We start from the raw sequence: 25,764 nt of genomic DNA, 5'->3' as shown, positions 1-25,764 counted from the left end.
AATTTGAGGAAAAGGCTACCGAAGTTCTATCAACACATCGACTGTAGTACTTGCGCTGCTAAAACACTTGACCACTGCTACTCCAACTTCCGGGATGCATACAATGCCCTCCCCCGCCCTCCTTTCGGCAAATCTGACCACGACTCCATTTTGCTCCTCCCTTCCTATAGGCAGAAACTCAAACAGGAAGTACCCGTGCTAAGGACTATTCAAAGCTGGTCTGACAAATTGGAATCCACGCTTCAAGATTGTTTTGATCACGCGGACTGGGATATGTTCCGGGTAGCTTCGGAGAATAATATTGATGTATATACTGATATGGTGACTGAGTTTATCAGGAAGTGTATAGGAGATGTTGTACCCATTGTGACTTTGAAAACCTACCCTAACCAGAAACCGTGGATAGATGGCAGCATTCGAGCAAAACTGAAAGCGCGAACCACCTCATTTAACCATGCCAAGGTGACTGGGAATATGGCAGAATAGAAATAAAAAGTGATTCACTCCGCAAGGCAATCAAACAGGCAAAACGTCAGTATAGGGAAAAAGTGGAGTCACAATTCAATGGCTCAGACACAAGACGTATGTGGCAGGGTCTACAGACAATCATGGACTACAAAAGGAAAACCAGCCATGTCGCGGACACCGACGTCTTGCTTCCGGACAAGCTAAACACCTTCTTCACCCGCTTTGAGGATAATACAGTTTCACCGACGCAGCCCGCTTCAAAGGACTGTGGGATCTCCTTCTCCGTGGCTGACGTGAATAAGACATTTAAGTGTGTTAACCCTCGCAAGGCTGGCGGCCCAGATGGAATCCCTAGACACATCCTCAGAGCATGCGCAGACCAGCTGGCTGGTGTTTTTACGGACATATTCAATCTCTCCCTATCCCAGTCTGCTGCCCCCACATGCTTCAAGATCCCTGTACCCAAGAAAGCAAAGGTAACTGAACTAAACGACTTCTGTCACCATGAAGTGCTTTGAGAGACTAGTCAAGGATCATATTACCTCTACCTTACCTGCCACCCTAGAACCACTTCAATTTGCTTACCGCCCCAATAGATCCACAGACGATGCAATCGGCATCACGCTGCACACTGCCCTATCCCATCTGGACAAGAGGAATACCTATGTAAGAATGATGTTCATTGACTACAGCTCAGCATTCAACACCATAGTACCCTCCAAACGTATCATTAAGCTCGAGGCCCTGGGTCTGAACCCCGCCCTGTACAACTGGGTCCTGGACTTCCTGACGGGCCGCCCCCAGGTGGTGAAGGTAGAAAACAACACCTCCACTTCGCTGATCCTCAACACTGGGGCCCCACAAGGGTGCGTGCTTAGCTTCCTCCTGTACTCCCTGTTCACCCATGACTGCGTAGCCAAGCACACCTCCAACTCAATCATCAAGTTTGCAGACAAAACAACAGTAGTAGGCTTGATTACCAACAATGACGAGACCGCCTACAGGGAGGAGGTGAGGGCTCTGGGAGTGTGGTGCCAGGAAAATAACCTCTCACCCAAAGTCAACAAAACAAAGGAGATGATCGTGGACTTCAGGAAACAGCAGAGGGAGCACCCCCCTATCCACATCAACGGGACCGCAGTGGAGAAGGTGGAAAGCTTCAAATTCCTCAGCGTACACATCACTGACAAACTGAAATGGTCCACCCACACAGACAGTGTGGTGAAGAAAGCGCAACAGCGCCTCTTCAACCTCAGGAGGCTGAATACATTTGGCTTGGCACCTAAAACCCTCACAAACTTTTACAGATGCACAATTGAGAGCATCCTGTCGGGCTGTATCACCGCCTGGTACAGCAACTGCACCGCCTGCAACCGCAGGGCTCTCCAGAGGGTGGTGCGGTCTGCCCAACGCATCACCGGGGGCAAACTACCAGCCCTCCAGGACACCTACAGCACCCGATGTCACAGGATGGCCAAAAAGATCATCAAGGACAACAACCACCCGAGCCACTGCCTGTTCACCCCGCTATCATCCAGAAGGCGAGGTCAGTACAGGTGCATCAAAGCTGGGACCGAGAGACAGCTTCTATCTCAAGGTCATCAGACTGTTCAAGATAGCATGCATTGGTCCATCGCAGGTGTGTGGAGATCTTCACAATTGCTGTAATAATCTGTGAAGAATCTTGAATGGCATTGGTCACATGCACCATATACTTTTAAAGGAAAACTCCATCCCAAAACGATAATTTGTTATTTGTTTCATATAGTCCCAAAATGTTTTGCATGTCAGCAATCAAGTTCAAGATATATAACTTTCAAAATACAGAAATACAGTGGTATCATGTATTTTGCATGATACAATGCTGCATTTAGCATCATATGCATCATACCGGCTGTATTTCTATATTTTGAAAGTTAAATATCTTGAAAACTTTATTGCTGACATGCATAACATTTTGGGACTATATCAACAATGGACTAATGAAACACAAAATATAGTTTTTGGGTGGAATTTTCCTTTAATGTAATCTCAACTGCAATCCAGGGCCCAGTTTCCCAAAAGTATCGTACAGCAAAATTCATAGTTAGAATCTTCGTAAGAGCATCGTTAAATCTCTGAGCTGTTTCCCAAAACCATCGTTACTAAAGTTGCACTTGAAAACGCTCGTTATTTACCAACTGCCTCAGACCACTTGTAGAACAGCTAAGTGCATTGTTCGATGTGTTTTTTCCCCTTCCACATCACTTTATACACAGAAGATAGCCGCTAAACATAGAATTAAGATGTTTTTCTGTCTCTCTGTGACTGCCGATAACCTCACAACGAAGTTGACTATGTAAATACAAAGTTGCCAATTTCGATGCAATTGTTACAAACAAGCGAAGGATAAAAAATATGCTTCAAATGAAAACCGAGATGATTGTATTAAAAGATTTATAGCCAACAGTATAGGCTTTTCATTCAATTTAGTTATATTTTGCTAACTGTAGGCTGCCTACTGTCTGTAATTTATGCCTCAATATATTTCATGATCTGTAACATGTGCGCAATGATTTATTGCATTATTATAGGGTATTATAGTGTTCACCAACCTTTTCTGAGTCAAGATCACTTTCGCACTCAAAAAGCAAGTCAAGATCGACCGCTCAGATCTTTTTTTAAACATGACTTAAGAAATGTAACACTTACCTAATAACAGTTCTGTAGGGATGAGGTTTTTGCAGTAGGCCTAATACATTATCACAGTATATTGGCCGTATGCCTGGCCTGCCAATATTGTTCTTCTCAGACCATATAATATTTCAAAACTCGAGATTTGATAAAAAATAGATCAGGTCTGATTTCACTATTATTAAAACAAGACCCAGAGGGCAAATATAAAGATCTAGTCTTTCTTAAAAACTGGAGGCCTCTTACACTTCAATGTTTTGATGCAAAAATACTAGTGAAATGCATAGCACACAGAGTAAAAAGGTTTTACCTGGTATTGTTAATCCTGATCAGACAGGTTTTTTACATGGACGATACATTAGAGATAATATACGACAACTACTATAAATAATAGAACATCATGAAACATCTAAGAAGCCAAGCCTGGTATTTATAGCGGATTTTGAAAAGGCCTTTGATAAAGTAAGACTGGATTTTATTTATAAATGCCTGGATTTTTGCGGTGATTCTCTTATAAAATGGGTAAAAGTAATGTATAGCAACCCCAGGTGTAAAATAGTAAATAGTGGCTAATTCTCAGAGTTTTGAATCGTCAAGAGGAGTTAAACAAGGGTGTCCGCTGTCACCATATCTATTTGTTATGGCCATCGAAATGCTAGCTTGTCACGAATTCAGCCGAGCCTGCCCCTCCTCCTTGCTCGGGCAGGCTTCAGCGTTCGTCGTCACCGGAGTACTAGCTGCCACCGATCTATGTTTCTGTGTTCCACTTGTTTTGTCTTGATTGCACACACCTGATTCCCATAACGTTAATTTGTTTCCCTATTTAACCCTCTTGTTTCCTCATGGAGTTGTGCGTGATTGTTCGTTGTTTTTCTGTCTTTCTTGTGAGCTGGTATTTTTCTTCCCTGTGTGGAAGATATGCTCTGTTACTTTTGTTAAGTAAAGTACGTAATTTACTAAGTTCTGTGTCCTGCTCCGTCCTACCGCTACACACTGACGCATGACAGAGCTATTAAAATCAGATCAAATAATAACATTAGAGGATTAGAAATCCAAGGCTTGAAAACAAAGGTGTCCATGTATGCCGATGACGCAAGTTTTATATTAAGTCTGCAAGCTAGATCCCTGCAATGTCTCATTGAAGTTCTAGATAACTTTTCTGGACTCTCTGGACTAAAGAAAGTGTACAATATTACGTATTGGATCTTTAAAAAATACAACTTTTACATTACCCTGCAGTTTACCTATAAAATGGGCTGACGGTGAAGTAGACATACTTGGTATTCATATCACAAAATATATAAATGAGCTCTCCACAATGAATTTCAATAGAAAACTTTTAAAAATAGACAAGATCCTGCAACCATGGAGAGGTAAATACCTGTCTATTTACGGAAAAATTGCCCTGATTAACTCACTAATGGTGCTGCCTACTCCTGATTATTCGTTTTTCAAATCATATGAGCAAACAATATTTAGCTTTATCTGGGATGGAAAACCAGACAAGATAAAGCATGCCTATCTATATTTTAGTCATTTAGCAGACGCTCTTATCCAGAGCGACTTACAGTTAGTGCATACAATATTTTTTATACCCCCCGTGGGAATCGAACCCTCAACCCTGGCGTTGCAAACGCCATGCTCTACCAACTGAGCTACATCCCTGCCGGCCATTCCCTCCCCTACCCTGGACCAATTGTGCGCCGCCCCAAGGGTCTCCTGGTTGCAGCCAGCTACGACAGAGCCTGGATTTGAACCAGGATCTCTAGTGGCACAGCGATGCAGTGCCTTAGACCACTGCGCCACTTGGGAGTACATAATGAATATGAATTGGGTGGGTTGAGATTATTAAATATAAAAGCACTACATTTCTCTCTAAAAGCATCACTTATTCAAAAGTTTTACTTGAACCCTAAATGGTTCTCAAGTAGATTACTAAGAAACGCTCATCCATTGTTTAAAACTTGCCTTTTTGCCTTTGTGCAGATTGCCATGTCTCATTTTCGATTAATTGAAAATTATATTTTTTCAAATGATCTCTCTTTTTCAAACAAGCATTGCAGAGCTGGCTACAATTTCAATTTCACCTCCCTGAAAAGATAGAACAAATATTACAACAAATATTATGGCTGAACTTAAATGTGCTGGTTGATAAAATACCTGTTTGAAAAGGGTATTTTGTTTTTAAATGATATTGTAATTTTGAATGGTAGAGTTATGTCTTTCATGGAGTTATCAGAATTGTATGGGAAGGTCTGCTCAATCCAAGATTACAACCACTTGATTACAGCATTACCCCAAAAATGGAGGAGGCAGGAAGCAGTGGGAGGAGGTAGGGAACTGGTCTGTCTGCCCAATGTAAAGGATCAAAACTGGCGGAGGAATAAAAATAGCATAAATAGGAAAGTATACCAGTTTCATTTGAGGACCAGGATGTTGACAACTGTGCCATACAGATCGCAAAATAGTTGGGAAGAGATTTTTGATGTACCGATTCCATGGTACAGGGTGTATGAGTTGATATATAAAACGACGCAAGATTCAAGACTTCGTGCTTTTCAGCTAAAATTATTATATAGAATTCTTGCCACCAACAAAATGTTGAATATTTGGGGCATACAATCATCGAAGCTCTGCAGATTTTGTTGTGATTTTGTTGTGAGGATACAGAATCAATAGACAATTTATTTTGGTATTGCCTGCAGGTAGCCTGTTTCTGGTCTCAGGTTCAGGAATGGCTGAAAATGCATAACATTGATCTAAAATTGACCCTAGAAATAGTACTGTTGGGAGATCTGGAAAGACCGGGTCAGTCAGTTACTAATATACTAATACTCGTAGTAAAAGTATTTATCTTCAACTCGCAACCTGTGGATTCTATTCGGTTAGATAGACTGAAATTGTATGTTAAACATCACAGCATAGTTGAAAGATATATGGGGCGTAGAAATCTGAAGAGGGTGGCCAGCAAATATAGGTGGGATGGGCTGAGGGTGGGATGTGGAATTGGAGTTGCTGGGCGGGGGAATGAATGACAGTCATGATTGTTGTTGTCCTTGATGTCTTTTGTTTTTTGCGTTGTTGTTTTCTGTTTTCCTTTGTCTTTTTTCTCTTTTGTTCATTTTGTTGGTTGTTGGTGCATTTGGGGGGTCTTCGGGGGGGGGTGGAATTACTTTATTTTTTATTTTATTTTTTTTTGGGGGGACTTGGGGGTCTCGGATGGTTGAGGGGCAGCTCTTGGGGAACTGTGGGGGCGGATCATGGATCGCTGGTTCGGGTCCCCGTTTTTGACCTTGTGGGAGATCTGTCGACGTACCCTTGAGCAGGGCGTTGACCCTGGTTGCTTCTGTGTGTCGCTCTGGATGGGAGTCTGTTAGATGACTAATGTGATGTAGTTGTTGATCGGCTTCACTGCAAGTACATTGAATGTTTTAAATATTCAAGAAATATATATAAAAATATAAAAAATAAAAAAATTGATCAGTTGGTGTAGCACATGTAAGGCACAGCTGAGCATTAATTCAAATAATTTGCAAATAATTTGCTTTTTTATTTCACTGGACTGATGGTACCTGCATCTGATGGTCATGGTCCTTTCAAGACAACTGAAAAAAACAAAGATGCCAGAGTTTTCGACTTGGAATTCCGAGTTGGATGACCGTTCAAAACACTTTTTCCCTGTCGGATTTCTTTTTTTCCCAGTTGTCTTGAATGCACTGAAGTCGGAGATTTCCGAATTCCCAGTTGTTGTGAACACAACATTAGTTTCAGCAGAGGGAGGGAGAGAGCAGCAGAGGGTCCACCTCTCATGGTCCCTGCTCTCTCCTTACTTTACTGACCAGAGAGGGGACACCGTTGTCCACCTGATGGCAAAACACGAGTCGCATCTGCATCTGCCTCTGCCTCATGCACATATTCATGTCGTTCCTATGACCAGAGAAAGTGAAATATTCCTCGATATTAAAATAGACACGAGCTGCTAATAATAATAAAAATGCAGGGCTATCGATACACTTGGCTACTCATTCATTGCAGCTGCAGCGCGAGTGGAAGTAGGGAATTTAAACAGTGTTGACAGTGCTGAATAAAAAGTTAAACATGAACTCACTCATAAAAATAGCAGTTCTTTGCTGTATTCTTTGACAGTCTCTCTAGTCATGGTTTTAAAAGTTCTGAAATCTCACGTAGGCTAGTCTCAAATGAGGTTGTGGAAGCTGTAGACACTGATTGGCCAGCTCATAGGCACACTCGATTTAGCCACAGATATCTTTTCAGACATATGAAATGGTCCAAAATGGGCATCTGAATGAAGTGCACCTACCGTCAACAACGCAACATGAATAAAATAAAAAAAGGAGCGCAGGGAGCCGCAGGGATCGACTAGGAATGAGATCAGAAAGCTGATCCGAGAGCAGCGCTAACTTTCTTTCGATCCTATCAGTATCGACTGTAGGCCTATGCCTCAACAACGCATTTAGTGAACGTTCTCTCTGCGTGGTGTTTTGGGAAACGCATTTTACATCTTTGGGCCGTTGTTGGAACAATGCATCATTAAAACTCTCATATGCCTAAATTCCATCGCTATCGGGAAACCGGGCCCAGGTCATGTGGTTCAGATATTAGATGAAGAACAATGATACCACATTAATCTATTTGATAAATAATCAAAAAATCTGGCATTGTTTTTCCATTGGAATTAGGTTGTGCTTTTAGATGGTTGAAAGCATAGTGATAACACATTGGAAATTCAACAAACGTTTGGCTGTTTTTTTGAGTGAGTGAATATAGGTTGTAAACTCATTGATCAACGTCTCAACCAAATATTACCCAATTATCCACGTTGAAACGACGTAGTGTGCCCAGTGGGGTGAGATGGAGAGATGTAAGAGATAGAAAGAGAGATAGGTGAGAGAGAGAGAGAAGCATTTTGGTGTTATCTCTTTGTGTTGTGTTTGTCCATGTCTATTATTCTCCCTGCAGCCTGTTTTGTTCACGTTGCCTAATTCAGCATCCCTGCCTCAAAGACCCCGGCCCTGGCCCTCTGTCCCTCTAATCCCCCAATCTGCATTCTGATTGGTCCATCCACATGGCCACAGCGGCCTTTAAGGTCGCCTGTGTTTTTCCACTGCCCATGACCCCGACAATGGCCTCCCTAGCAACCCCTTCCATGGAACCCCAAAGTAAGCGTAAACTCAGACTACGCCACCACCACTGGTTTATTTTTGACAGTACAACACTAGCTTCCATGACTACCAACCTGTCATGTGACCACAGTTTCGACAGTAGAACACTAGCTACCATGACTTCCAACCTGGCATGTCATCATGTTGCTACCGTGTCAACAGTATAACACTAACTACCATGACTACTTAGCTATGATGTCACTAACATGTCGACAGTAGAACACTACCCACTGGGCACACACTGGTTGAATCAACGTTGTTTCAACATAATTTCTCAACGTATTTTGATGTGGAATCAATGTGGAAAATACATTGGATTTGAAAAAAATCATCAACCAGTACTATTTTCATCTCATTTTGACCAGCATTGATTCAACCAGTGTGTGCCCAGTGGGTAGCTACCATGACTACCATATCGACAGTAGAACACATACAGTCATCTCTTCTCCATTTTCAGAATGTGAAGTAAGAGATATCTACATCAACAGGAGGACATTGGTGACATCATGATCGTGTAGTTTCCCCAAAACGGAGAACATATAAAACTCATCCTTGTGAATGAAAAATGTGAAACCCACAAAATCTGTTTGTCTGAGGTATCTCTGGTTTTTCTGTCCCCCCTCCCCCCCACCTCTAAACAAACTGGCAAAGAACAGAACAGACAAACTGTTGAGTTTCGCCCTGTCTGATGTTATAACCAGTGATGTTGTGGTAAAACAAAATAGGTGGGTAAACGCTGATCGCCGTTCTCAGTTGAGTAAAGTAACGCTCTGTACACTTTCTATGAATTTTCCGCAAAAGGTGAGTAAACGCTCGCACAAAATAAAAAAAGGTGCATAAACGGCGTTTACATGCGATTACACTCCACTACACTACTGGTTATAACTCAGCAACGTCACGTTGTCCTCTTCTGATAGGTCTCTTGTGTGTCTGTCGAGCCTCCAGCCAGATGACCTGTTCTCCAGAAGAGGGGGAAGAGAGAGGGGATAAGGAGGGATGCCTGAGGAGGAGGGAGGGATGGACAGAGGGGGGACATTCTGTGTGTGTGTGTCGGAGATGAAGTGATGATGAGGCGGATGAGTGGAAGGAGGGATGATCAGGACAGTTTCAGCTTCAGCCACCTCAGGTCATCTGATCTGTGAGGAAGAGAAGGGAAAGAGATTCATTGCCTTCAAAAAGTATTCACATCCCTTGACTTTTTCCACATTTTGTTGTGTTACAAGGTGAGATTAAAATTGATTTAATTGTAAATTTTTTCTGAACAATCTATACAAAATACTCTGTAATGTCAAAGTGGAAGAAAAATATTTGTAAAACATGAATGAAAAATAAAACATTATCTTAATTAGAAACCCCCTGAGTCAATACATGTTAGAATCACCTTTGCCAGCGATTACAGCTGTGTGTCTTTCTGGGTAAGTCTCTAAAAGTGTTGCACACCTGGATTGTACAATATTTGCACATTTATTATTAAAAAAATTATTCAAGCTCTGTCAAGTTTGTTGTTGATCATTGTTAGACTGCCATTTTCAAGTCTTGCCATAGATTTTCTAGCTGATTTAAGTCAAAACTCTAACTAGGCCACTCAGGAACATTCAATGTCATCTTGGTAAGCAACTACAGTGTATATTTAGGTTATTGTCCTCCTTTTTACATTTACGTCATTTAGCAGACGGTAAGTGGGGGTAGAAGGATTACTTTATCCTATCCCAGGTACAGTGGGGAAAAAAAGTATTTAGTCAGCCACCAATTGTGCAAGTTCACCCACTTAAAAAGATGAGAGAGGCCTGTAATTTTCATCATAGGTACATGTAAACTATGACAGACAAATTGAGAAAAAAAATCCAGAAAATCACATTGTAGGATTTTTTATGAATTTATTTGCAAATTATGGTGGAAAATAAGTATTTGGTCACCTACAAACAAGCAAGATTTCTGGCTCTCACAGACCTGTAACTTCTTCTTTAAGAGGCTCCTCTGTCCTCCACTCGTTACCTGTATTAATGGCACCTGTTTGAACTTGTTATCAGTATAAAAGACACCTGTCCACAACCTCAAACAGTCACACTCCAAACTCCACTATGGCCAAGACCAAAGAGCTGTCAAAGGACACCAGAAACAAAATTGTAGACCTGCACCAGGCTGGGAAGACTGAATCTGCAATAGGTAAGCAGCTTGGTTTGAAGAAATCAACTGTGGGAACAATTATTAGGAAATGGAAGACATACAAGACCACTGATAATCTCCCTCGATCTGGGACTCCATGCAAGATCTCTCCCAACCACACGTGAATGACCTGCAGAGAGCTGGGACCAAAGTAACAAAGCCTACCATCAGAAACACACTACGCCGCCAGGGACTCAAATCCTGCAGTGCCAGACGTGTCCCCCTGCTTAAGCCAGTACATGTCCAGGCCCGTCTGAAGTTTGCTAGAGTGCATTTGGATGATCCAGAAGAGGATTGGGAGAATGTCATATGGTCAGATGAAACCAAAATAGAACTTTTTGGTAAAAACTCAACTCGTCGTGTTTGGAGGACAAAGAATGCTGAGTTGCATCCAAAGAACACCATACCTACTGTGAAGCATGGGGGTGGAAACATCATGCTTTGGGGCTGTTTTTCTGCAAAGGGACCAGGACGACTGATCCGTGTAAAGGGAAGAATGAATGGGGCCATGTATCGTGAGATTTTGAGTGAAAACCTCCTTCCATCAGCAAGGGCATTGAAGATGAAACGTGGCTGGGTCTTTTAGCATGACAATAATCCCAAACACACCGCCCGGGCAACAAAGGAGTGGCTTCGTATGAAGCATTTCAAGGTCCTGGAGTGGCCTGGCCAGTCTCCAGATCTCAACCCCATAGAAAATCTTTGGAGGGAGTTGAAAGTCCGTGTTGCCCAGCGACAGCCCCAAAACATCACTGATAAGAAGAAAAAACGTGACTTGCGATAACAGAATTTTCTGGATTTTTTTCTTCTCATTTTGTCTGTCATAGTTGACGTGTACCTATGATGAAAATTACAGGCCTCTCTCATCTTTTTAAGTGGGAGAACTTGCACAATTGGTGGCTGACTAAATACTTTTTTTCCCCACTGTAAAAAGAATCCCTAGTCCTTGTCGATGACAAGCTTACCTATAACATGATGCAGCCACCACGATGCTTGAAAATATGGAGAGTGGTACTCAGTGATTATTCGGGTTGTGTTGGATTTGCCCCAAACATAACACTTTCAGGACATAAAGTTCATTTCTTTGGCACATTTGTGGCAGTCTTACTTTTGTGCCTTATTGCAAACAGGATGCATGTTTTGGGATATTTTTATTCTGTGCAGGCTTCTTTATTTTCACTCTGTCAGTTAGTTGGAGAAGATAAAATAATGACTTTATAGTGAGAGAGAGATGTGCGTAGCCACGTACTCAGCCTCTTTCTTAGTGATGACGTTTCCTGCAGCGAACCTCTCGGCCACAGCAGAAACAGCTGGGTCATAGTTCAGACTGGCTGCTGCTATTACCTCATCATCCCTGTGGGGAGACAAATGGTTAATACACAGTAGTATTCACACATACATGCACCCATGCACCAGATTTTCTGTTAGGAAAATTTCACGCCAGACAAGTGACCAGGGGAAGATTTTCATTTATCGGACATTTGAGAAATTTACTTGTCATCCATATGCATTGGGTGCGTAACACATTAGGCCGTCCACCCACGCAGCCAGTGCCATCAATATATTGTCAAAATGAGCAACATTTATGTGTCCTTACAGACCATATAACTTATTACAAAAACACCATTCCTTGTGTTTTGATGTGTAGCATACAGTGCCTTTGGAAAGTATTCAGACCCCTTGACTTTTTCCACATTTTGTTACGTTACAGCCTTATTCTAAAATGGATTAAATACATACAAAATCTCAGCAATCTACACACAATACCCCATAATGACAAAGCGAAAACAGGTTTTTAGAAAACAGAAATACCTTATTTACATAAGTATTCAGACCCTTTGCTATGAGACTCAAAATTTAGCTCAGGTGCATACTGTTTCCATTGATCATCCTTGAGATGTTTCTACAACTTGATTGGAGTCCACCTGTGGTAAATTCAATTGATTGGACATGATTTGGAAAGGCACACACCTGTCTATATAAGGTCCCACAGTTGACAGTGCATGTCAAAACAAAAACCAAGCCATGAGGTCGAAGGAATTGTCCGTAGAGCTCCGAGACAGGATTGTGGGGAAGGGTACCAAAACATTTCTGCAGCATTGAAGGTCCCCAAGAACACAGTGGCCTCCATCATTCTTAAATGGAAGAAGTTTGGAACCACCAAGACTCTTCCTAGAGCTGGCCGCCCGGCCAAACTGAGCAATCGGGGTTAGAACGGCCTTGGTCAGGGAGGTGATCAAGAACCAGATGGCCACTCTGACAGAACTCTATAGAGTTCCTCTGTGGAGATGGGAGAACCTTCCAGAAGGACAACCATCTCTGCAGCACTCCACCAATCAGGCCTTTATGGTAGAGTGGCCAGACAGAAGGCACCTCTCAGTAAAAGGCACATGACAGCCCACTTGGAGTTTGCCAAAAGGCACCTAAAGACTCTCAGACCATGAACAACAAGATTCTCTGGTCTGATGAAACCAAGATTGAACTCTTTGGCCTGAATGCCAAGTGTCACGTCTGGAGGAAACCTGGCACCATCCCTACGGTGAAGCATGGTGGTGACAGCATCATGCTGTGGGGATGTTTTTCAGCGGCAGGGACTGGGAGACTAGTCAGGATTGAGGCAAAGATGAACAGAGCAAAGTACAGAGAGATCCTTGATGAAAACCTGCTCCAGAGCGCTCAGGACCTCAGACTGGGCCGAAGGTTTACCTTCCAACAGGACAATGACCCTAAGCACACAGCCAAGAAAACGCAGGAGTGGCTTCGGGACAAGTCTCTGAATATCCTTGAGTGGCCCAGCCAGAGCCCGAATTTGAACCCGATTGCACATTTCTGGAGAGACCTGAAAATAGCTGTGCAGTGACACTCCCCATCCAACCTGACAGAGCTTGAGAGGATCTGCAGAGAAGAATGGGAGAAACTCCCCAAATACAGGTGTGCCAAGCTTGTAGCGTCATTCCCAAGAAGACTCGATGCTGTAATCGCTGCCAAAGGTGCTTCAACAAAGTACTGAGTAAAGGGTCTGAATATTTATGTAAATGTGATATTTCTGGGAAAAAAGTATAAAAGTGCACAAATAAAACAACAACCTGTTTTTGGTTTGTCACTATTGGGTATTGTGTGTAGATTGATGAGGGGGAAAAAACAAATGTAATCAATTTTAGAATAAGGCTGTAATGTAACAAAATGTGGAAAAAGTCAAGGGGTCTGAATAATTTCCGAAGGCAATGAATGCTAAACTTTATAGCCTATTGTTTTATTGGTTTTTACTTTCGTAAAACAATAATTTACTGCGTCTGCGATACAGATATAGGTGTACAGAAGGAGGCTAATTTGGAAATTTTCAATCAGAATATTATTTATAAAGATAAGCATTATATTGTTAGATTATATGAGTAACTCTGGTAGGCCTAAAACATCCTTCCTCACCTCAAGTTCAACTGACGGAGCTAGTTGCAGCGCCGGCGCGCACTGCCTTCATATCATAGGCCTACACACCAAAACTTCGCAAAAGTTTCTAAACTTTATTAGGGTAATATCAAAAGTAAGTCAAGTCATTGTTTATAGGAAAAATACGAGCAGGATATTATATTGCGGCAAACACAAACATTACTGTTGGAACTTAATTTGGCCAAAGAAAATTGCTCAACCGAATGAAACAAAACACTTGCGAACTGGTTTAAACCTTCACAAAAGTTTTGAACAGGCTATTTTGCAGCAATTACCAAGAAACGCTTGTGCCTACCATACCCAACAAATGACAGCAATAGGCTAATTACATGTATTTTACAACAGGCCTACTTATAACCTATCTTTAAACTTAATACGGAGCACAATTAAAAAGACAGATCTAACTTAATTTAATTCAGATTGAAACAAAATATGTTTTGCATTTTTTAATAACTGGTAAAATGGTTGCTATTGAGCTCAATATTTAGAGTTGAGAAATAAACAGCATACCTACAAAAAGCTGAGAACATCCTCTTTCCATCTGTTACAACAGATTAGCTGTGTTTTCCCCGCAATTGGATTTTAACAAAATTATACAATCAGAACACTTTTCTTTCCCCTGGGAAAGGAGAGAGAGAGAGTGGCTCGCTCGACACAGCAGCAGCCCCAGTAAAACAGGTACAGGGGCAGGCAGGCAGACACTTTCATTACAGGAATCATGAGGATAATGTACTTTACTGTTTTAGCCTCCTAAAAAATAGGACGTTTTGAGTGATGTGAATGAATGTGCAGCTCGCACTGATGCAACACATATTTTTTTTTGCTACCACACCCAAGTCAAAGGGTCGCAGTCTGGAGCCCTGCCTTGTAGGTTTTTCTCTCTAACTGTTGTTCTACTTCAATGAAAACAGCCTCCGTCTTCGCAATCAACAGTAGCATAGGCCAAAGCTACTCTCTCACTCTCTCTCCTCAGCAGCAGGTCAGCCCCGGACAATTTAGCAGGCTACAATTATATTTATCGGCTTTTCAATTATTTTATTGGCCAAAAGCAGCCAATTACCGGTTAATGGAAACCCTGCCATGCATTCATGCACACACACACACATGCTGTGTTAAAGTATACACACACATACAAACACACACAGCCACACACACATACAGTGCCAGTCAAACGTTTGGATACACCTACTCATTCAAGGGTTTTTCTTTATTTTTTTACTATTTTCTACATTGTAAAATAATAGTGAAGGCATGAAAACTATGAAATAACACATATGGAATCATGTACAGTGGGGGAAAAAAGTATTTAGTCAGCCACCAATTGTGCAAGTTCTCCCACTTAAAAAGATGAGAGAGGCCTGTAATTTTCATCATAGGTACACGTCAACTATGACAGACAAAATGAGAAAAAAAAATCCAGAAAATGACATTGTAGGATTTTTAATGAATTTATTTGCAAATTATGGTGGAAAATAGGTATTTGGTCAATAACAAAAGTTTCTCAATACTTTGTTATATACCCTTTGTTGGCAATGACACAGGTCAAACGTTTTCTGTAAGTCTTCACAAGGTTTTCACACACTGTTGCTGGTATTTTGGCCCATTCCTCCATGCAGATCTCCTCTAGAGCAGTGATGTTTTGGGGCTGTCGCTGGGCAACACGGACTTTCAACTCCCTCCAAAGATTTTCTATGGGGTTGAGATCTGGAGACTGGCTAGGCCACTCCAGGACCTTGAAATGCTTCTTACGAAGCCACTCCTTCGTTGCCCGGGCAGTGTGTTTGGGATCATTGTCATGCTGAAAGACCCAGCCACGTTTCATCTTCAATGCCCTTGCTGATGGAAGGAGGTTTTCACTCAAAATCTCACGATACATGGCCCCATTCATTCTTTCCTTTACACGGATCAGTCGTCCTGGTCCCTTTGCAGAAAAACAGCCCCAAAGCATGATGTTTCCACCCCCATGCTTCACAGTAGGTATGGTGTTCTTTGGATGCAACTCAGCATTCTTTGTCCTCCAAACACGACGAGTTGAGTTTTTACCAAAAAGTTCTATTTTGGTTTCATCTGACCATATGACATTCTCCCAATCCTCTTCTGGATCATCCAAATGCACTCTAGCAAACTTCAGACGGGCCTGGACATGTACTGGCTTAAGCAGGGGGACACATCTTGCACTGCAGGATTTGAGTCCCTGGCGGCGTAGTGTGTTACTGATGGTAGGCTTTGTTACTTTGGTCCCAGCTCTCTGCAGGTCATTCACTAGGTCCCCCCGTGTGGTTCTGGGATTTTTGCTCACCGTTCTTGTGATCATTTTGACCCCACGGGGTGAGATCTTGCGTGGAGCCCCAGATCGAGGGAGATTATCAGTGGTCTTGTATGTCTTCCATTTCCTAATAATTGCTCCCACAGTTGATTTCTTCAAACCAAGCTGCTTACCTATTGCAGATTCAGTCTTCCCAGCCTGGTGCAGGTCTACAATTTTGTTTCTGGTGTCCTTTGACAGCTCTTTGGTCTTGGCCATAGTGGAGTTTGGAGTGTGACTGTTTGAGGTTGTGGACAGGTGTCTTTTATACTGATAACAAGTTCAAACAGGTGCCATTAATACAGGTAACGAGTGGAGGACAGAGGAGCCTCTTAAAGAAGAAGTTACAGGTCTGTGAGAGCCAGAAATCTTGCTTGTTTGTAGGTGACCAAATACTTATTTTCCACCATAATTTGCAATTAAATTCATTAAAAATCCTACAATGTGATTTTCTGGAATTTTTTTCTCAATTTGTCTGTCATAGTTGACGTGTACCTATGATGAAAATTACAGGCCTCTCTCATCTTTCTAAGTGGGAGAACTTGCACAATTGGTGGCTGACTAAATACTTTTTCCCCCCACTGTAGTAACCAAAAAAGTGTAACATTTTATAATTTGAGATTCTTCAAAGTAGCCACCCTTTGCCTTGATGACCTACATGATTCCATATGTGTTATTTCATAGTTTTGATGTCTTCACTATTATTCTACAATGTAGAAAATAGTAAAAATAAAGAAAAACCCTTGAATGGGTAGGTGTGTCCAAACTTTTGACTGGTATTGTACACGCATACAGACATCACATACTCACATTCTCACACACACGTCCATTTGAACGATGCCGTTTTTTGTTGACTCACTTGATATAAAAGGCCAGGAACTTTTGTTCCTCCACTTTCCCTTTTACTACGATGTCAGTGTATCCTTCCCCATAGCCTGCAAAGGACACATACACACAAATGATCAGTGTGTGTTCAGGTGTGTTAAGGTGTGTGTAGTAGATAGGCCTACCTGTGTATCTGATGTTCTTCCCCAGTAGGACGGTCCAGTAGTAAGGGACAGAGTTGAGTTCAGTGGGTATATTCAGCATGTTCAGGGCTGCTACTCTCCCTACAACAACACCACACAGACAGCAACAACATCAAAATCAATAGCAATGATATAAGTAAAAGCCCAGTAAAAACCCACATTAGGAAAACCCTAGAGACCTTTGCACAAACAAGGTTTGCTTTCTAGATATTTCTATCTGAAAGATTATTGACGCCATATTTTCTTTAACAGCAAAGGTAAAAGCCTGATGCATGCGTTTAAATTGGCCTGGGTGAGTTACCGTGTGCCTGTGCCATCTGCCAGTGTCCTATATTGACCCTCTGGTCTTTGGCCATGGTCAGGGGAAAGGTAGCCAGGTCTCCTCCACAGAACACTTCAAGAACATTGGTCCTCATGCACTGCAGGAGAGAAGAGGAACCAAGTGGTGTAGTGGAGGGTAAGCACATGTAAACGCCGCTTTTTTATTTTGCGCAGGCAGTTACCCACCTTTTGCAGAACAATGCATTCAAACCACGAATGGCAGTGTTGAGGAGTAGTGAACTACATGTAGTTCAACTAGTAATTTAATTACCGTATTTTCCGCACTATAAGGCGCACCGGAGTATAAGCCGCATCAGCTAAATTGAATGATATTGAATGATGTGTACATATATAAGCCGCACTGGACTATAAGCCGCAGGTGTTTTAATGTTTAATTACCATATGTAAGGGTTCGTGCACAGAGGGGATTGTCATGAAAGAGACAAACTGTCTCGCTCTCGTAATGTCTGTCTGTCTTGCTCTCGTTCTGTCTCTCGTTCTCTCTCTCGTACCACTCTCGGTTCCACTTTTACTTTTGCGCGCTACCTGTCTCACTCTTTTCCGGCCTCCAGCTTTTCCTGCTGGAGCCCGCCGCTTAAAGGTGGAGGGCGCGGACCGGTCATAGAGCCCATAGAGTTAAAGTTGGTGGACTGTAACCTGTAAAATCCATAGATTTAGGAGGTCTTCTAGTGGCCGTTAGCTGTAAAAATCCATAGATTAGCCGCACCGTTATATAAGCCGCAGGGTCGAAAAATTGGAAAAAAGGCGCGGCTTATAGTCCGAAAATTACGGTACATTTTATAGTAGCTTAGTGGTAGTTGAACTAAATTAAAATCTCAGTAGTTAATAACTTTTTGGCATGTAGTGGTGTAGCTAACTACTGGAACTACACTCTTTTTTGTGCAAAAATAAGATATGGGTGAAGTATGCAAGAATTTCCTTTCTTTTTCAGCATCAGATCTGCCTTATTCTCATTTAAAACACTTTTTGTGTGCCTAATTCTCACCTTTTGTGTTTCATAGGCTAAAGTACACATTCTGTTAACATCTGATTCCAAAGTGATCTGTTCTTGCAATTTGTAGTCTATGACATATTAGATAGATATGATAATTTTTCACGAAGTAGTTTGGATGTAATGAACTACTTTTTCAAACTAACTTTAGTTAAGTAAACTATATTTTTCTTGAAGGTAGCTTTAGTGTAGCTTGAATTCTTCCAGTGTGAAGTAATTGGAACTTTAGTAAACTATATTTTCAGACTAGCTTCCCCAACACTGGTGAAAGGTGATAAGCGTTTTTTTCCACTACATCACTGATAGTTACTCTATAAATAAACTCTGGGGAAGAATCTCAATTGCATACTCCTCACGTCCTCTCTCCACGCCTCCTTCTCAAAACACATTGGATGAGAAAGCCAGAGGTCCCGGACTATCAGACCAGCGGTGAAAAAAACAGATTGCTGCAACCTGATTGGCTGAACACGCTATGCAACATTCGGGACTAGCATTAGCCTCTAGAATGGTGGTGGAAAATGGTGTTTCATAAAGAAAGTATGCATATTTTCCCTCGCCATTAAATTTAGTCAAGGAGGAAACCGACGCCTTTGCAGCCTGAATGGAGAATGTTTTTGTACGAACCGGTCCACGGTGGATACGAGTGTATAGCCGGCTGTATACCTTCCCTTTGGACGGTAAGATGAAATGACTCAATATCGCTATCAGCCAGGCCTTTGGGCTAACATAGAGCCTACATTCCCTCAAAAGAGTTAAGCTTTATTTATTCCTAACCTCCCACAAATAAAGCTACGACAAAGGCCACAAATTAGATGTCAACATTCTTACTAACAAACAAAGCAACCCTTGGTTTGATTCAGTAGGACAACAACATGATGTATCAAGCCATCCAATTGGAGCTCACCTTGTCCACGATGACTGAGCTCTTAGAGTCCATCGCTATGGGAGTACCCTGCAGGAACTCTGAGTTAGGGATCACACCTGGAGGGAGAGAGATACAGGAAAGAGAGAGAGATAAAGGAGATGGAAAGAGGAAAGTATGAGATGTACAAAGAAAAGAGAGAAAGATGTCTTTATATTTCAGATTTGTCATAAAGTAGTAGGTCTTTATGAGGTTGTGTAGTATAGTGAATTTAAAGTGTAAAAATTGTCCTGTGTTGGACATACCGATACCAACGATTAAAACATCAGCAGGAATGACTGTCCCACTCTTCAGCACAACCTCTTTTACCTGCACAGAGACAAACACATTCTCATTCAATAACCCAACACAGCTATACAACTATAATGGGATACTGTTCATGTTGCCAGGACACAGACACAGGGAGGTCTTTCTACAGTACCTTGCCGTTCTCTCCGCGGACCTCTGTCACATTGTCATTCATATAGAACGCCACATCCTTCTCTGCAAGCATCTGTCAACACAACACAAGGAGGGGAGGGAATGAGAGGGCAGAGGGGTGATCAGGCAGAAAGGAAGATGACTTCTAAGCACAGTTTTAAACACAGCTTAGTTATACATTGGACGCTTAAATAAAAGGCGGGTTCGGAGCGCCCTCTCCTGTCTCTCACCATCATAGTGACCTTGCCGATCTCAGGGCCCAGGGTCTTCTGGTAGGGCAGCTCACTGCTGCCAATCACTGTGACGCTGGAGGCCTTGTCTGTCATATAGGATGCCACCTCCATGCCTAAACACAACACACAGCCAGGGAAATACACAGATCAGGGCTATTCCTAGTGTAGTGCACTACTTTTGGCCAGAGCCACACAAAGATAGAGGGCTCTGGACAAAAGTAGTGCACTATAGATGGGGCATAAAGTGTCAGTTTGAGACAGAATGAGACAGTGTACCAACGAAGGATGTCCCCACGATGACGATATGACAGCCCATACAGGCAACATGGATCTGCCTGGCATCCTCTGGTGTCTCCAGCATCTTTACATTCTCCAGGTCTTTACCTGGACACTCCAGACCCTTCGCTCTACACAACATAATTAGAATGGAGCAGAACACAGATTTAGAATAAGTAGAGTTCCTAGTCCCATTCTCTAACTACTGCTGTGTTCTGGGGTGGGTGGACTGCTGGCCATATTGGGGTTACTGTTCTCTGCGTGCATTTTTTTACATTTTTACATTTTTAGTCATTTAGCAGACGCTCTTATCCAGAGCGACTTACAGGAGCAATTAGGGTTAAGTGCCTTGCTCAAGGGCACATCGACAGATTTTTCACCTAGTCGGCTCGGGGATTAGAACCAGCGACCTTTCGGTTACTGGCACAACGCTCTTACCCACTAAGCTACCTGCCGTGCATGCGTGTTAGTGTGCGTGTTTGTGTGTACACACCTGCAGCCTGTGGATATGAGGAGCTGGTCGTATCTCTGGACTGAACCGTCATCAAATGTTACTTTCTTCTTCTTGGTGTCCAACGACATGGCCTGCCATGACAATAACACAGAGCTTGAGAAGGCTTCTGAGAGCTTGCAAACAACCAAGCATTGGCCAGAAATATAGTGCACTCATATGCTGTAAATACAGGCAGATATACTACAGATCAGTGAGCGCAAAAGAGAAGCGAGATGCGTTATCTAAATTAACCCTTTGAGGTCAACAGTAGAATTCCAATAGAATCTTGAGAATAATTTGTCTAAGAAACTCATCCTTCCTTAATGAACCCAACAGCAAGTAAAGGCCAGGAGAATGAGGACTATGTAACAGTTGGATAAATCAAGTTGTATTGTATCCACCTCTTTGAGGAGCCACACCTCGATGTCGTATTTATGGAAGAACTCCATCCTCCTCAGCAAAATGCTGTCACTCTCCACATTCATCACCTGAGGAGGGTGGGTTAGCACAATGATGTGTTATTCATAACATACTCTAACACAACTAGGTGACGGTTAGAGAGAATAAAAACATATTTTAGGCCGATTCTTTACTTTTTCTTTTACTCCAGAATGAGTTTCCCATCTATTCTACTTATTATAGATCCTCACCTGACCTGACCCCTGACCCCATGACATTTGCCCCTACCAGAATAGAAGCTGGCCTTTGACACTGATCTAAGGTTGGTTTTCCATTTTCTCAGCTAATGAATAAGGTTAGGATTTGGGGAGGGTAAGCGCTAGGGTTATGGAATTCTGGTTGCGCTCCCAAAATTGTCAGGTTATTCCGAAATTCTGGTCGGTTGATGCCCGGAATCAGGAGGGAATGAGTAGGAAATCTGGAATCCTACAAACAGGATTTCTGGAAAAACCTGGGAATTTTGCAAAACTTACAGAATTTGGAAACCCTAGTAAGCTGATACTAGATGTGCCTAAGGGTAATTTACCTTGCTGAGTCGTGTTTTGTCATAGGGCAGAAGGTTGTCCCTGGATACCATGATGATTCTGCCTCCAAAGTTCTCCTGTCTCAGAGTCTCTGCACACACTAACGACGCAGACCCTGCGCTTACAGAGAGAGAGCCCTCCATCACACACGCTCACGCGCACAACCACAACACGCATGTGCACACACACACAAACATACACACACACACACACACTGAGCCCCAGTATTCCGTCCTCACCTCCCCCGAGCAGTAGGATGGTGTGGATGACTCCTTCTACTCTGGAGCACATACTCTTTATTCGTTTGGTCTGTCTCGCTGCCTACACACATACACCACATGACATAGAGTGACATAAAGGGTCATAAAGACTTCATAACTGCTTTATAATCCATCTATAACTAACTCAAATAGTTGTTCTGGTCTTACTGTTTCTGTATAACATGGTAAAGGCAACAGTGGCAGTAAATCGAAACCATAATGAGAGCTTCAGCTTGTTAGTAAATGCAGCATGTTGTAATATTCTGGCATTTAATAAAATCAACGTGATTTTGAAAAGTGATGCTTACCTTTTTGTTTACGGACACATACACTTTGTTGTTTTCGACTTTCACCTGGAAAATATATCAAACAAAGTCAATCAAAGCCTGTCTTCCTGCCTGCCTGTCTGTCTTTCTGTCTTCCTGCCTGTCTTTCTGTCTGTTAGACCCACCTTGTAGCAGACAGTCCATGCCAGGGTATTCCTCCAGGTTTCTGTTTCTATATTACTCCCTCCCCTTCTCCTCCCTCCCCCTTCCTCCCACCCTCTCCCTCCCTACCGTGTGACAGGGTAGACAGTCCATGCCAGGGAATTCCTCCAGGTCTCCTGTCTGGATGTTGAAGCAGGCACCGTGCCACGGGCAGCGCACCCTGTGTCCCGATAGAACCCCTACACACACACACACAAACACACACACACAAATGCGCACACACACACAAATACACTATTATGACAGCCAATACATTGTGTAACATGACTAGGAGGACACACACACACACAGACAAACCACAAGAAAGAAACTCCCTCTCTCTATCTAACACACACGGACATACACACAAACACACACACTGACTGTACTTCCTCACCTTTGCTCAAGGGAGCTCCGTAGTGTGTACACTGGTTGCCGATGGCGCTGTATATGCCTTCACTCCGTACCAACAGAACATTGTGACGTCCCACCTCCACCTCCATCATCCTACACACACACACACACACACACACACACACACACACACACACACACACACACACACACACACACACACACACACAAACGAATGTATGTACAACATGTATACTGATCTGTCTCTCTGTACTTTCTGACCCATCTCCATCTCTCTTTCTTACTGACTAGGGTGTGATGAAATTGGGATCCTTAACGTTAAGAAAAATCCCAAAAAATTTGAATCACTGTGCAGTTATCACAAAACATATTATTTTCCATGTTATAGCCTAACTAGGTGATAGGCTATAAAGGCCTGGGGAAAGTTGCATAAAGGTAGATTCATCGATATGACGTAGATGCAGAAAGTAAACAGCATAGTGGGTCAATTTCCGCAACAACTAAGAGTGCTTAAGCACGATGCTCAACTTCTCCGCTGTTTTGGTGCTCTGGCTACCACGCTGTGAACAGCATGAAGCAAACCCATGCACAACGTGTTTTTTTGTTTGTTGTCATTTTAGCAGACGCTCTTTTTCCAGAGCGACTTACAGGAGCAATTAGAGTTAAGTGCCTTGCTCAAGGGCACATCGACAGCTTTCACCTAGTCAGATCGGGGATTTGAACCAGCAACCTTTCTGTTACTGGCCCAACTGCTTAACCGCTAGGCTACCACCCAGTGTTGCATCGCACTCATCTTTGTATCCTGGCCTATTCATTGATGATAGGCCCTGCTTTACTGAAGTTGCGAGATATTGCAGACATTTTGAGGTACAGCATTCCATTGTGAGATACAGCTTTTGATTGCCGATAAATAGGCATGGTTCACAGTTCTGACTCTGTCTGCCTGGTGGCCCACCTGCCTCTCCCCTCTCTCTCCGTCCCTCGCTACCTCGCCATGAAAGATGCGTGTGTTTGTGTTCTTAGAAGTACGGCAACTAATCAGTCTCCTCTGTTCTAAAAATACTGAATCTTAGGAGTCGATTCCTTACGGAATCGAATCTTGACACTCAGAAATGGGAGTCAACACCTGGAGCACACGTGCAAGGAGTCGAGGAATCAATTATTTTGTAGTCGACTCTCCACCACTACGTCATCATCGTTAACAATTGGAAAAATTGCAGAAAAAGGCAAGCGATAGCGGCGAAGTCCTGTATGGCTATGGCAATACTTTGAGAAGTTAAATAAGAAAGGAAATCCAAACGTTGCGAAGTGGAATTAAAGTACAGTAATGGTAGTACAGTTGCAATGCTTATCTAAAGAGGCGCACCGTGAGACCCAAACCATTGCTGGCAGCAGCACAGCTCCATTAGGAATTCATGTTGAAATGTATGAATTTTTCGTATCGCTTTAACAGAAAGAATTACCGTTTTTTTTTTGCCACATCCCTATTACTGACCATCCAGTAATTCTGATTTCAGACACACCTTCTCAGTCTTTTATATCTCTCTCTCACTCCCCATCCCTCTCTTCCTCCACCCCTCTCCCCTCTTTTTCTTACTGTCCGTCCTTTAGTTCTGACTCCAGACACACCACCTCTGTCAGCTCTTCAGAAGCATCGTCTGGGTCGACGTCCAGCAACTCGCTACAATCTGTGATGACACCCCCCCACCCCCCACCCCCCCAAACACACAAACATGCACACACACACACACACACACAGACACAGGAGTGTTAGAAGTTGTTGACCCATTCCCTGTGTGTGTGTGAAGGTGAAGGGTGGCTCACATAAGAGGACAAAAGACATCTGGGCTTATTGTCAACTCTGTCCTCTCCATAAATTGCTGATGAAAGTAAGATAACCAAATATTCAAGAAGAAAATGTATCAGGTGTGCTTTTACAAATAGCTTATTTTCTATAAAAAAGTGGTCCATTTATTTAAAAATGTACCCAAAGATGTTATAGGTGTATGTGTAAATGTGTCATTATCTCATAGTTTCTAAAACACATAAAGATTGTGTATAACAGAACGAGACTACAGTTTACAGTAGAACAGAATGGAAAATCCACCTGCCTGCAACATCACAGGAGAATTATGCAACGCACGAGAGCCTTTACAATCTACTGGGTGATTTGACAGGTGAGTATCGAGCACACTTTTACGCACCAGTCTAGCCTACTCATTCAACCATTACCAAATCCTTTTTTTCACACAGCAAACTCACGTGGCCTTCCAGACATCCCGCTGATTCTACAGTAATAACCGACGTAACTCAATAGTCCTCAACGAACATGTGATAAGAATTCAAGTATGTTTTATAAAAGTATCACTTCACTGTCCGCGGGCAGTCTTTGCATCAGCTGAAAGCACCTATCGCGATGGGACAATAGTCCGTTTCCTCGGCAACCAAACCTGGTCCAACCGTAATCCCTCCGCCCCTCGATGATTTGACAGGTTGGTAAAAGTGGAGGAAAAGTTGAGCACTGAAAATATTACACAAAAAATAAATGGTATCTTTTCAATCTAAAGTGAATAACTGTATAGAGTTTTGTCGTTAGACGTTATTGTTGAAGAGAACAGCAAGCCTTTCTGTGTGACACAAAAGCAGCATAGAGAAAGGCTGACGAGACACTAACGTTCACAATGAATGAGTGAGAATGCACAACTTGCGTAAACCTTTGGGTTGCTCATTCA

The 25,764-nt window shown here is 42.5% G+C and overlaps 1 protein-coding gene across 1 annotated transcript; it reads right to left on the bottom strand.

The window, feature by feature from the left end:
* Window positions 1–8,343: 8,343 nt before the first annotated feature.
* aifm5 (apoptosis inducing factor mitochondria associated 5) lies at window positions 8,344–25,543 on the bottom strand. Its single transcript, XM_041887090.2, has 19 exons — window positions 25,295–25,543; window positions 24,630–24,720; window positions 23,055–23,164; window positions 22,748–22,857; window positions 22,499–22,543; window positions 22,170–22,251; window positions 21,933–22,045; window positions 21,349–21,435; window positions 20,948–21,039; window positions 20,455–20,585; window positions 20,176–20,291; window positions 19,947–20,018; window positions 19,771–19,834; window positions 19,508–19,584; window positions 17,572–17,689; window positions 17,253–17,351; window positions 17,102–17,177; window positions 11,740–11,844; window positions 8,344–9,460 (listed from the first exon to the last, which is right to left on the bottom strand). The coding sequence occupies exons 1-19, from the start codon at window positions 25,308–25,310 to the stop codon at window positions 9,421–9,423; spliced, it is 1,644 nt and encodes a 547-aa protein (XP_041743024.1). The 5' UTR covers window positions 25,311–25,543; the 3' UTR covers window positions 8,344–9,420.
* Window positions 25,544–25,764: the final 221 nt, after the last annotated feature.

Source organism: Coregonus clupeaformis, chromosome 9, assembly GCF_020615455.1.
Source record: "Coregonus clupeaformis isolate EN_2021a chromosome 9, ASM2061545v1, whole genome shotgun sequence".
Taxonomy (NCBI): domain Eukaryota; kingdom Metazoa; phylum Chordata; class Actinopteri; order Salmoniformes; family Salmonidae; genus Coregonus; species Coregonus clupeaformis.
This window is presented reverse-complemented; position numbering and strand designations above follow the sequence as displayed.

Bases quoted from the DNA above. Each gene is read 5' to 3' on its own strand.
- aifm5 (XM_041887090.2), bottom strand. The intron at 23,165-24,629 runs GTAAGAAAAAGA...GTGTGTGTGTAG, and splicing joins TCAGAACTAAAGGACGGACA to GATGATGGAGGTGGAGGTGG. The intron at 21,436-21,932 runs GTAAATTACCCT...CACCCTCCTCAG, and splicing joins ACAAAACACGACTCAGCAAG to GTGATGAATGTGGAGAGTGA.